This window comes from Pieris napi, chromosome 7 (assembly GCF_905475465.1).
Source record: "Pieris napi chromosome 7, ilPieNapi1.2, whole genome shotgun sequence".
In the NCBI taxonomy this organism is placed as follows: domain Eukaryota; kingdom Metazoa; phylum Arthropoda; class Insecta; order Lepidoptera; family Pieridae; genus Pieris; species Pieris napi.
This window is the reverse complement of record NC_062240.1, coordinates 12518123-12532556: the sequence shown is the minus strand read 5'-3', so window position 1 is coordinate 12532556 and position 14434 is coordinate 12518123. Positions and strand designations below refer to the sequence as shown.

Here is a 14434-nt window from a genome sequence, read left to right as displayed (position 1 = left end):
ATTATATAGATTAAAGGCTTAAACGTTTAGCTGTCACTCCTGTGCGTGTAGGCTTTTACGCCTGACTTATGTTACAGGCCTTGAATTTCTAATAGTTTAACACGGTATATTTTGACTGACAAAGGTATAATATGTCATCGACTTCATTTGTAAGGAATGTTTTGGGTGGGTAGCCGTTGTTATTTTTTTATATTTTCTAAATTTGGGGTATTAAATTATCCAAATGCGTTGTTCAGGTGGGTAATTAAAAAAAACTTATTATAAGGGTGTTTCTAACTTTTATTTTTCTTATTAAAAGTCTTGCATAAGGCATACACATTTTTTTCGTCTCTGTCATTGATTATGGCGAGTTTGTGGTTCGGAATCGAATTCAAGACTTGCGGGCTTTATTTATTACTACTTCGTTGCAGGCATACAAAAGTACAGTACAATTAAATAATTGAATAAAAAAAATGGAAACTGCCGGACTTATCGCTTTCAAGCGTTCTCTTCCAGGCAACCACTTATGTCATTGTGTCAAAATGAATTGTCGTTTATTCCACCGCGGAATTGTCTGCGTAGAAACGAGATACACGTCGCCATTAGACAGCCGTCCTAATTTAAGTCTACTAGGCTCATTCTGATATGTATCTTTAATGCCCTTTTGAATTGGTTAAACGCGCTAATATTACGAACTTTAGACGGTAATTTATTAAATAATTGCACACCCTCACACTTAATAGACTTCTTCCAATAATTTGTACGCCGCTTCGCCAAGATAAGCAAACTCGCTCGACAATATCAAAGTTAAATTCGACTTATCCTTTAATTATTCCTTTGTTTAGTTATTCCTTATTTAACCGCAATTTTATCGGTTTAGAGTTTTAAGTAAAGTGTTACAATAATCAGGAATTTCATAGGATTTACCGACTATCGTTAGTTTCTAAGCTAATATGTTTATGTGTTATATGTAGACCGGAGAAGAGAATGAGTTTATATAGATGAAAGCAATATTCATGTATTGCGAGGCACAAAATCCATTAAACTTATTTTTCTTACTATAAGCTCAACAAAAACAGCGAGTATATGAATTACAATCAAGCCTATACAGTAATATTACCTAATAAGAAATATAATGCTGAAATTCCGAACCAATTTGACTTAGGGTCCTTCAAAAAAGAGCGTACCAATTATTAAAAGACCGGCAGCGCGCTTGCGAGCATTCTCGCAGTGCGAGTGTCCATGAGCGGGGGTATCACTTAACATCAGGTGAGCCTCCTGCCCGTTTGCCTCGTGTAACATAAAAAATACCCACTTTGTGTAAAGCGATCACTGCAATCCTATTTTCTTTAACACCCCATTCGATATTGTAATTTGATAATGAACACGAAAAAATAAGTGAAATCGCGAAAAATCTAAGGAAGTTTTTAAAGTAATATACTTGTTCCCTATTCAAAATAATCAAAAAGTTGATAAGAAAAAGGTATATTTTTAATAATTAAGATACGTTTATTTAGGTCACCCGTATAAATATAGGTTATATTTTAAGTAACTTTTGACGAAATTAATTAAATATATATATCAGTTCAACAAATTTTGAACCAAGTAATAATAACATTTCTTTGTGATTCCGTAATCTAATATATAAAATTCTCGTGACAAAATGTTCCTTCCCATACTCCTCCGAAACGGCTCGACCGATTCTTATGAAATTTTTTATGCCTATTTAGTAAGTCTGACTACTATCTATCTTAGGAACCCCTAAATACTAAGGGTGGTCCAACCCTATATTTTTATTTTTTAGATAAAATTTTGTGTTTTTATTTTTTTATTATACAACATACAAAAATACATAAAACCCTTAATTTTCACCCCTCTACGATCAACTCCTATTTTTTATTTGTTAATTAAAAAGTGTTAACTTGAACTCTGAAGTTAATATAGAGACAAATTTACAGAAAAACCTAAAAAGTTTTAAGAAAACTGTAGTGTACTAAAAAGGTAGGCTAAGTACAATAACATTAAGGAGAAATGAAGTTCGCGTTGGCAGCTAGTCTTTCTATATAATTTAAAATTGTAGCATATAATCCCAACTATCTCTAGTCTCATAGCTAAAATAAGACCGACTTTTCGTCATCTGGTTCACATCTTTCTAGGTCTACCAAGTAAAATAATTCTTTCACCGGAAATCAAACCCAAAATGTAATTTATCAACTGTTTTATCTAACATATCACATTCCACAGTTCTAAATACATTAATAAAAGACCTTATATATATTTAAGATAAGATTATTTTTAATTTAAAAGGCTTTTGCAGATGGCGTTAGTTTATACAAAGCACCGAGATCGCACGAATAAAATTGCACAAAAGTAGCATTTTTAATTAGAGTACAATAGCACCGATTCCACTGCACACTATAATAACTGGCTCATACTAGTTCCTTGTTTCTTTTGTTAACAAAGGCTTGGTATAGATTAGTTAGTGTGCAACTATCTTTTACCATGCTAAGCCGCAATTATTTTGTAAACTTATTATTTTGATATACGTAAGTCATACTTAACGTTAAGTCTTGACTCAGTATCTTGCCCTTAATATTAACCTCATTCTTTTCTTCTTCTTCTTCTCTACTAGTATATTATGGATATTATTTTGCGAAACAAAGCTATTTTCTACAATGTGTTTAACACATTATATTGGTTAACATTTATTTATTACAGAAACTCTTACAGGTTTATTTATAAATAATAAATAATATAGTATTGTCTTTGATTAACATAACTCATTTAAATAAAACACTGTCACCGTGACCACGCACGCTGTAAAGCACGCGAAACGTCGGATAAATTTAAAATTATGTTAAATAGTTGTAAATTTATAATAATACATAACTTCAATCCGGTCAAAACAGTGTTTAAATAAATAATATTATAGAAATACATACATTATCCTTATAGACTATGTCAATGCGATAATGTCGAGAAAAATAAAATATAAAACAGATAATATCGCTACTGAACATTTGAAAACGCTAAATATCAAATCAAAACAATAGTTCCTGTTTTGGCTGTGGTGTGTATTTCTATTAATCACAAATCCTGTCTTTATTTCATACTTACCTTGCCAACTAAAGTGCAGTATACAAGGTGGGTTTTGTGGGTACTACTTACCCGTCTCACTGAAGAGCAGTGGGTGTACACTAACCCCAGGGGTAACATGCGTAAAGTGTAAAATATAGCCCAGTAAATTTTTATATAAAAAATGCTTTGACAGGTTTTTGAAACTAGATTTAAGTTTGATTGACCTGGATAGATTTAATGAAACGAATTGATTGCCTCGCTGAATATTCTATTCTCGTACACCAATTATTCTATAGTTGCAAATATATTCTCATATTCGCCACTTCCCTGAACGCAACAATGATATTCATAGATATAGACATAACATTTAAAATAATAAATTAATGAAAATAATAATAATCAAACAATAAAAATAACAAAAATTATGGAATGAAAAAAAGGAATAGGATACATTTTAAGTGTGTGATGTGTGTGTGTTGTGGTTGTAACTGGAGTTCAGCATTATGCTGTGGAGCAGACGTGTTCCACAGCGCTGGTCATATAGAGACCACAATAGTTAGTTTGCGCCTCAGACGCAAACGAAAAATAATGTCATAATAATAATAGTAAAAAATAACAGTGTAAGGAAAGAAATCTTGGAAGATTTGTGAGTAAAAGTATAGTCAAAAATATTTCCCATTAAAGGAATTATATTTCAGCGTCCATTATGTTTGCCTGGTTTTGCTGGCTCTCGAGCGCCATTGAGTTTTTAGGAAAATATTTGCCCACTCTTTTATCGCTCGAAATGGCCGAACATATCTATATTTATAAAGGATTATGACTATTTTTAAATCATCGTTTGGTATGTAAATAAAACGAGATTGAAAAGAACAGGAAGGGTTCTTTTTAATATAATTATATGAATTTGATTTATTAACAAGCACAAAAAACATTAAACAACAGAATTGTTCCAAGGTACGACTTAATTTTTACAATTTATAATTGTTATAATTGATATAAATCATTAATCGAATTACTATTTAATTAGGTACAATCACATAAAAAGCACATTTATATATATTATTGTTCTATTAATGATTATTTGAGTGAAACATTATAATTAGTATTAATTTGATAATGTTTTTGTCCTAATGGGACATCAAGGGAAAGTACGTTAAATATCGTAGATAAGATAGAAAGCTGAAAGAAGAATTAGTTTTAGTAAGTATTACTGCGTTCAATGATTTTCTAAAAATTACTTGTCTCGTCTGGGAATCGAACCGACTCAAATGTGAAAAATCACCCTTTATTCAAGAGAATGCACAAAAAATAATTATTCATCGAGAAATAATTGATCAAACAATTTTTTTAATGTAATTTTTAGAAAATCATTGAATGCAGTAATTCTTACTTTTTAAAATAAAATAAAACAAAGTCTTTTGTTTTGCAAAACATCCTATCTACGATAGTTAAGGTACTTTCCCTTTATGTCCCATAGTCTTGGAACGTATAATTTATGTGTAAAATTCTACATTAAAAGACAAATATGCACGTTTAGATTGTACCACGATATTTTTGTACTATATTCTTGCAAGTAAATTATTAATATAAGTCAGGTTTATCTGAATATTACACAAACCATTTCTTTAAGCATTAATCTGAAAATAATAAACTCGCTTTAAACTCCGATAGTACAAATATGAGGGTCATTGTTGACCCCAGAGCGCGACCCGGACGACTTTGAATAGGATCGGGTCGACCCTTGGCAAATAACATTAAACCGCATATTGACGTGAATTCTTTCCAAGATATATTTCAATAACAGCGGACGTGTGGAACTCTGTTTGTTCGGTCAGAGTACGTGACCTGTGCAGGTATTCTGCATATTAACGACTATTATACTGAGTTTAAGCTTTCAACACAGCATATTCTTCGTATCCGTTAATATAATACTACGTTTAGAGAAGTAAAATTTGGTAAGAGAAAATATAATGAATAAATTTTAAAAGTATTCGTGTATACTGTATGTGGTGAAATTATTAATAATTTCAACCTTTCATTTTATATGTTTTATCTTTGATCAGCTACATGTTTGGGTTTGGTTTTCACTATTATGTAATTGATGATGATTCTAAGCGTTTGGTGGCAGTTACAGATTGAAAAAGGTGGTGGAAAGTTACCGCTTTTATAATAGACCACAAGCCCATGAACAAAAAATACCTGTGAAATGACCCAACGTGAATTACGCTTAGAAGGCTGTTACTATATCTGAAAATAGCTCTGAGCACTATGCCGTCATTTCTGAGCGGTACATGTGAGTACGTGAGTGAATGGACTTTCTCAGGTACAATGGGGGAATTTTGACTAATTATTAATGTACGGCTTTGTTATAAGTGTATAGATGATTAAAAATAAATGTCGAAAAACCTAGTGCCGTACAAAAGTGATGGTGCCGGAAGTCGGTGCAAATTTTTAATTCGACGACAGTTGCAGAAGCAATATAGGTCATTTATTACTGTACGGCATTTGTGTGATTCCTTTTGGACACATATACAGATACTTTACCCGTAAACGCCGTACATATTTCCAGCGGAGCGGTCGAAAGCCAAGGGTCGGAACCCTACCCCTACACCCATATACCCTAAGGTCATTGTAAAATGTACGGCAACATGTTCAAAATATTATTTAACACGGACAATAATGTTTTATAATTATGCCGTCCAAATATTATAGTTGTAAGGGCGTGTTGAGAATTAAACTCAATTGTCCTTAAGAAAGTAATTTATTGTTCTTCTTGTTACAATATTGAAAACATTACAGTAGGTAGGTACAATACGACTAACCTAACATTGAACCGTAGGGAGGACGCGGGGCATCGCAACCCTTATGTTCACCTAGCTAAGGCTTAACTTAACGACGCGGGGCATCGGTCAAGAAAAGCTACTGAAGATCCACAAGCAGACGACCCGGTGGGCTATCGTACTTGCAGACGTCTAGCTAGCGAATGCCACGAGCTTGATCGGACATCGCATTATATAGAAGCCGCGCGCTTCTATGTGTGCGTTGCGTGTATGCGTCTTGGCCGTAGTGTGACATTGTTTACGCCAACGCGAGTCTGTCGCGTTACATCCTCCCCCTCTGGTACTCGGTGAGTCGTCCCGATGAGAGTACCAGCATTAACATTGGCAGGAGTTTTCCTTGGTCTTCCTCTTCTTTTAATAGGCAGGATTGCTTCTGGGACATCTTCTTCTTCTCTTTGTTCAAACTTCCTTATTGCTGATGTATGAAATTTACCTATTGATTGAATCGGATTACTTATATTTGCAACTTCATAAAGTGATGACCCTATCTTCCTTATAATCGTGTAAGGTCCATCTCTTCTTGGTGCTAACTTTGATGTAAAATTTTTATTTTGATTACTTAATGGATGAGTTTCAATTAACACCAAATCACCACTTTTATAACCAGGATCGGGTCTACGTTTAATGTTAACCTTGTCTCGATTGTATTCTTGTAGTTTTTCTATATTGTCACTTGCAATTTTTAAATCCCTTATTAGCTTCTTCAAAGTAGGCGTTATTTCAGCTACAAAATTTTCTGATTGAACAATAGTGCTGAGATCATGTGTCAAATCGTAAGGAGTGCGAAGCTCTCGACCAAACATTAGATAAGCTGGTGAGTATCCCGTGCTTTGACACACAGCAGTATTTAGAGCAAACTTAATTGTAGGTAACGTAGTTGGCCAATTTTGATGTTGATTATTGACAAATATCGCCATTTGTGTTTTCATGTCTCTGTTTCTTCTCTCTACTATATTTGGCTGCGGATGATACACTGGAGTAAGTATATGATCTATACCCAAACAAAAAGTAAGTTTTTGCATAACCGCTGATATAAATTGAGTGCCATTATCACTAATTAATTTCCTGGGAATACCATATCTTAAAATGATTTCGTTTATGAGTATATTAGCACATGCTTCCGATGTTGCATCCTTTACAGCAAAAAGTTCTATCCATTTAGTTGCAGTATCTTCAATGATAAATACCCATTTTTCTCCATTTTCTGATTTTGGTAAAGGTCCAAAAAGATCAATCGACAATACTTCAAATCTCTGGTAATTTGCAGTAGATTGAAATAAACCAGATGGTTTCATATTTGAAGGTTTGTAACGTTGACATTCAATACAGATTTTAATATATTTCAAAACATCTTTTCTAAGACCATTCCACCAAAAATGACTAGTTATGCGAGCAATGGTTTTATCGGCTCCCAAATGTCCTGATATTGGTGCATCATGGTAAGCTTTTAATATGTTATATCTTTCTTGCTTCGGAATCAAAAGTTTCGCATCGTCATCATCTTGATCAGCTATGTAACGATAAAGAACTCCTTTGTGAAGTAAATAACCTTTTTTAAACCATTCTATGTAGTCTTCACTCTCAATATCACCTTCTAAAGCATAAATTATTTTTGCTAAGTCTTCATCGTTTAATTGTCCCTCTCTTATGGATAATTCACTCCGTTTCGGCAATTCTATTTCTGCTAAATTTAAAGAAATCTTACTATCATCAATGTGTTCATCGCACTGAGGGCGAGATAGCATATCTGCTAAATAATTTGTACGCCCTGTAGAATATTGTATTTCCAGTTCATATGGTTGCAATTGCATCGCCCATCTTGCTAAACGACCTGTAGGTGTTTTTAAGTTCATAAGCCATTTTAATGGTTGATGGTCTGTGATAGTTAAAAATTTCGTTCCTTCAATATACCCTCTAAATTTAGAAACCGCCCAGACTATTGCAAGGGCTTCTTTTTCAGTCACAGTGTAGTTCTTTTCCGCTGGAGTTAATAATCTACTAGCATATTCTACAACATGCTCATTATTGTCCTCCCCCTGCAATAAAGCTGCTCCAATAGCATAGTCACTTGCATCGGTTTTCAAGGTAAATGGTTCGTCATTTACAGCTTGACGCAATATTGGTGCAGTAGTTAATGCTTCTTTGAGTAAATTGAATGCATTTTGTTGATCATTATCCCAGACCCAAGTCGCATTTTTCTTTGTTAGAAGGGTTAGAGGTCTAGCTATGATTGCAAAATTTTTAATAAATCTTCGATACCACGAAGCAGTTTGTAAAAATGATATCAACTGTTTCAAATTACTGGGAGGTTTTAAATTTACGATAGCTGATATTTTCTCCGGATCTGCTTGTATTCCTTCTGGAACAATAAGATGACCCAAATATTTTATTTTTGAACACCCGAAATTGCATTTATTTCTGTTAGCTCTTAAATTGTATTCTTTTAATTTATTGAAAATTTCTCTGAGACTTTCTATATGTTCTTCAAATGTTTTAGATCTCAAATGTAGATCATCTAAGTACGCTAAAATATATTGTGATTTCAGCCCACGAACGAAACGATCCATGAGCCTCTGAAAAGTTGCTGGAGCATTGCGTAACCCAAATGGCATTCTCTTAAATTTATATGTTCCGAAGGGAGACACAAATGCTGTTTTGTCTTGGTCATTAATATTTACAATTATTTGCCAGTAACCTGACGGTAAATCAATTGTAGACATATATGGCATTGCTTTAGCTTGATGTAATAAATCATCCATCCTTGGCAAAGGATATCGGTCAGGTTTAGTTATTTCGTTCAAACGTCTGTAATCAATACAAACTCTTACATCGTTTCCACCTTTAGGAACGAGGATAACTGGTGCTGCCCAAGGTGAGTCACACTCCTCAATGATATCATTTTCTAGCATTTCATCAATTTTCGTCCTTAATTGTTTCTGACGAAGAGGTGATAATCGATATGGTTTTACAGATACTGGTTGATGATTACCGGTATCAATTGTATGCTCTATGTTTGTAGTTGGGAAACCATTTTTATTAAAAATTGTTTGATACTCAAACAATAGATTATTTAATTGCGATCGTTCTCTATCACTTAATAATTCAGCCTCATTATTTCTTAATAAAATATCTGGTTGATCAATGATTGAAAAATCAAAAGAATAAAGTTTAATAGGATTTATTGGTATGTATTGTACACGAGGATCCTTATGCTTTAATGTGTCTTCGTTTTCTGCTCTAGGCTCCCTAGGACGAATAATTGGAGGTGGTGTATTCAATCGCCTTAACTTCCATTCTCGTTTATGTACGGGGCTTGTTTCGGATTCATTTTTAATGTAAGGAGGAGTATCCGGAATAGGAGATAACATTTTAATTTCATTAAACCATTTTAAAAACTCTGTTGGACTGTCGTTTGTTTCTGAAGTTAAATTGATATTTGTAAAATCCAATTTTTTTACATTTTGGGAATTCTTTATAATGAGTGCGGGTACGTTTTTAATTTGTAAGAATGGAAAAATCATTTCTGGAGCATCAATGAAATACCATGACCTCTGAGGTAAGTTAAGTACTATTCCTGCAGATTCTAGAAAATCTATTCCCAACAATGTTCTAGTATTCTTTTCATCTGGCATTGCAGAGAATGTAATGGGAACACAACGATTACCTATATTTATTTCAATGGTTATAACTTTGAGCTTCGTGTGTTTTGTGGAGCCATCAGCTAAATTAATTATAGCTTCCTTGTCCGTGAAAGTGTAGCCTTCTTTTAATAATAATTCGTATAATGTAGAACCAGCGATACTTGTACGAGCCGCGGAGTCTAAATAAGCGTACCCATTTGAATTTTTAATCGTTACTTCAATTATAGGTATTACCCCACGTTGGGCGCCAGTTGTAAGGGCGTGTTGAGAATTAAACTCAATTGTCCTTAAGAAAGTAATTTATTGTTCTTCTTGTTACAATATTGAAAACATTACAGTAGGTAGGTACAATACGACTAACCTAACATTGAACCGTAGGGAGGACGCGGGGCATCGCAACCCTTATGTTCACCTAGCTAAGGCTTAACTTAACGACGCGGGGCATCGGTCAAGAAAAGCTACTGAAGATCCACAAGCAGACGACCCGGTGGGCTATCGTACTTGCAGACGTCTAGCTAGCGAATGCCACGAGCTTGATCGGACATCGCATTATATAGAAGCCGCGCGCTTCTATGTGTGCGTTGCGTGTATGCGTCTTGGCCGTAGTGTGACATTGTTTACGCCAACGCGAGTCTGTCGCGTTACATAGTTAATATTTGTGTAATTAAATATTTATCGAAATTTCAGGATTTACCAAGTTCTTACTGCTGTAAGATCAGAGAATAATGTACGGCAACTTGTTTTTTTACATAATGTTACTAAATATTACCGTTGTACCTTATAGCCGTTCATTATAAATGGTAACAAATAAAAATATTATGATAAAAAATATATGAAATTTCCGAAATTTAGATGACTTTTCAAATGCTCCTAGAGTAATATGGGGAGTAATATTTTCAAAGATTATTGTTATTTTATATGTAACAAATATAAATAAACAAAAAAAACCAGATGCCGTACATTTTACTCCAGATTATTCTTTACAGCTGATAAAAACTTCGACGACGTTTGAGGTGTCCCTTAAGGTCATTAAAAACTGTACATGTCTGAGTATACTACCATAAGGCTGTAAAGTATATTTACAGCCTTATCGTACCAGCAGTGAGAGGTAAAGGAAAAATATTTTTAACAAAAATAAAAATATAATACAGGGCGTCCCAAAGTTATGAGACATGAAGGGAAAGTACCTTAAATATCGCAGATAGGGTATTTTACTAAAAGAAGACTTTATGTTATTTTTAAAAGTTAGTAATTCTGCATTCAAAGATTTTTTTAAAACTACTTGCCTCGTCTGGAAATCGAACCGGCTTAAATTTAAAAAAAACACCCCTACATTTATGATGCCAATCGAAAGAATGGCCAAAACCTATAAACTTTTCTAAAGTAACAGACTCGTAGGGGATTTTTTTAGGCTGAATACGATAGATAATGTTTTTAATTTGATTAAAAAGATATATTCACGCTGTTCCTTTCTTTTAAAATACTATGTTACTTAAGAAGAGTTATTAGTTTTTGGCCATTCTTTCGATTGGCATCATAAAAGTAGGGGTGTTTTTTTTTACATTTAAGTCGGTTCGATTCCCAGACGAGGCAAGTATTTTTTTTTAAATCTTTGAATGCAGAATTAATAACTTTTAAAAATAACATAAAGTCTTCTTTTAGTAAAATACCCTATTTACGATATTTAAGGTACTTTCCCTTCATTTCCCAAAACTTTGAGACGCCCTGTATTGGTAGGCGGTGGTAGCGGACGATCGAAAGTGTACGGCATTTATCTTTTATTGAAGATTGTCTAAAGTATTAATAACCTGTGTTATTGCCGTACAGATAAAAGTCACCGGAAAATGACTCTTTTCTGAGGAAAGTAATTTACCCCATACACCTATGTGTTCCACAAAAAATGTACGGCATGCTGGAAAATTTTATCTATTTGTGAAGTACTCTCAAGATCATTTAATTTTATGTTGTTTCATATCATCATCACCTATATGCTAATCAGACATATGTTGCGACCCTTGGCTTTCGACCGCTCCGCTGGAAATATGTACGGCGTTTACGGGTAAAGTATCTGTATATGTGTCCAAAAGGAATCACACAAATGCCGTACAGTAATAAATGACCTATATTGCTTCTGCAACTGTCGTCGAATTAAAAATTTGCACCGCCTTCCGGCACCATCACTTTTGTACGGCACTAGGTTTTTCGACATTTATTTTTAATCATCTATACACTTATAACAAAGCCGTACATTAATAATTAGTCGAAATTCCCCCATTGTACCTGAGAAAGTCCATTCACTCACGTACTCACATGTACCGCTCAGAAATGACGGCATAGTGCTCAGAGCTATTTTCAGATATAGTAACAGCCTTCTAAGCGTAATTCACGTTGGGTCATTTCACAGGTATTTTTTGTTCATGGGCTTGTGGTCTATAAGAGAATGTTAGTGCGTGCTCCTATTTCACCACGCCTCCTGCTGATAGAGGACAAATCTTTGTCTTTTTATTTTTATAATTAATTAATTATTCATTACTTAAAAATGTCATGTGGAACATGGTGTAAAGGTTGCAGCTCCTTACAAACATTTTGTAAAACAAAAACTTGGTGATTAAAAAGACTGGCGGAGAGTTTATTGCCAGTTCTTCAGTAAATGTAAAACTAAAAGAATTTAATAGGTGCTTTTTGACGTTCATAAGTTTGTAAGTAAGACAAGCCTGTGAATTTATTCTGTTTTCCACGGCTGACTATTGTGGACAGCAAGAATGGTATCTACACCGAAGAGTCTGCCTCCACTAGTTCAGTTATTTTCTTATTAAAGGGTATATTTTTGAGACATGTTTCATTTGTTCGGACCTTGGGGAGTTTTGTCAACTTTTGTCTTACCTTCTGGGCAGCGATTACTTTTTTTAAGACGAAATTCTCGTCGCCCTGTGTGGCTGTCGCCTCGTGGCTATTTACGACATGGCGCAGTATTTGAGCAAATAAAAAGATTTCATTTAAATGCAAGTTCAACTCTCCTGACAAATGGTCATGTGTTCTAAAAATATATAGTCTATATTAAAATAACGTGTTAGACTTTTTATGTAACTTAGAAGTAAATGGTTTTTCGTTAATTATTTAAGATTAAGTAGATTTTTAAATTAAGAACAACCGCGTACGTAACGATATCGCACCGTTGAATTTATTAAACACGTAATTTACGTTTATTAGCTTAGCGATTAAAATCTATCCTTCGCGCCAACGTCCAACAAATTACTTGCTATAGATAATAGTAGAGCTGGCGGCGCCATAATACCTATTCTAATTAAACATCGTAGATTTAATAATGAAACTACTGGCACGAATTTGCAGTGACGGAATTTAACGTAACTAAACGGAGGATTTTATTTGTATCAGGATACAATAACGATATAGAGACTGGCCTTATACTGGATGTAATAGTGAGGTCCTGTTACCCAGATGTGCGCATATTTCACACTCAAGAGAAATATATTTGTATATTGTCTATATCTAATATCCTATAATGTACCCAACATTATTTGTCTTAGGGATGCGATACAATAAATTGGAAACCTGACGGGACTTACAGGCCTAGTATGTACTGAAAGTCTTGGGGTAGTGTGCTACAAGACAAGGTGTCTTTTTACTGATGGGATATGTGCGACGGCGAAGGCCAAGGTTTTTTGCGATACCAAGGGCTAGAACTAGTCTGTTGCACAGATCCCCGTTATCAAAGTCGCTTACTAAATGCTGTCTCCGACACTATCGACATATTTATATGTTTGCAGAGTGAATTGACAGTAGCTATATTGTGTATATTATGTGTTTAAATTATGTCCTTTTATTTTTTCTCGACATTATAGTATTGGCTTAGCCTGTTAAGATAATATAGGTATTTCTGTAGATAAATAAAGAAATCAAAATAAATAATACTCTAAAGTATGATAGTCCACCTCTAGTCCTCTATGTATTTATTTATTTATTAAAGTTCATCACTACATATGTAACATGTACTATGTACTAGACAGTGTTACTATCTGTTCTAAACTATGTTCTACGATATATGATGATAATTATGATAAAGATAAATGTTAAAAATTTATCAGTGGCGCTACAACCTCTTTAGGTCTTGCTCTCAGATTTCTGAAGCTGTTTCATGATCATTTTTTAATCTAATAGGCAAGTAGGTGATCAGCCTCCAGTGCCTGACACACGCCGTCGACTTTTTGGGTCTAAGACATGTCGGTTTCCTCACGATGTTTTCCTTCACCGTTCGAGCAAATGTTAAATGCGGACATAGAAAGAAATTCCATTGGTGCACAGCCGGGGATCAAACCTACGACCTCAGGTATGAGAGTCGCACGCTAAAGCAGGCCTCTCTGATCAGGCCTCTAAAGATAAATGTTACAAATAATAAAAATACTACACTTACTATTTTAGATCTCACTAGTGATTGTTGGCTAAATGCAGATTAGGTATCAGAAAGGCAATTACAGTGTTTTTCTTTTAATTTATATGCGGTTCCGATTTTAGGTAGATGTTTATTATGGTAAATATTATGCCGCCTACGCGTGAGATTGTTTTTCTGAAACTGTTCACGCATTCTTTAATTCGTTAGACATTTTCCATATAACCACAAGATTAAAGAATATTTAAATTCATTGCAGGTACCAGATTACACGAAGAAGACGTGTCAGCGTTAATGGCGTCCCAAGTGGCTCTGCAGCGGCTGGTCCCAGGCTTCAGGTTTAACCTTGGCTTCAGTGCTAAGTATTATCACCATGGAACGGCTCTGGAGAATCGCGGAGATGATTCTCTATTGAAGAATCGAGAGCATTTCAGCTGGTGAGTAGTCGCCGGCAGTTTAGAAGAAATTTTCACTCTCATTCCCGTCAA

At 34.3% G+C, this 14434-nt stretch overlaps 1 protein-coding gene across 2 annotated transcripts in view; it reads left to right on the top strand.

Moving 5' to 3' along the window:
* Positions 1-14434, top strand: part of LOC125050822 (bifunctional heparan sulfate N-deacetylase/N-sulfotransferase) — a 153732-nt gene that overhangs the window by 100891 nt on the left and 38407 nt on the right. For both annotated transcript variants that reach the window (XM_047650858.1, XM_047650859.1), the window contains exon 7: positions 14206-14383. In XM_047650858.1, the coding sequence (XP_047506814.1) occupies positions 14206-14383 (178 nt within the window). The remainder of the gene's footprint in view (positions 1-14205; positions 14384-14434) is intronic.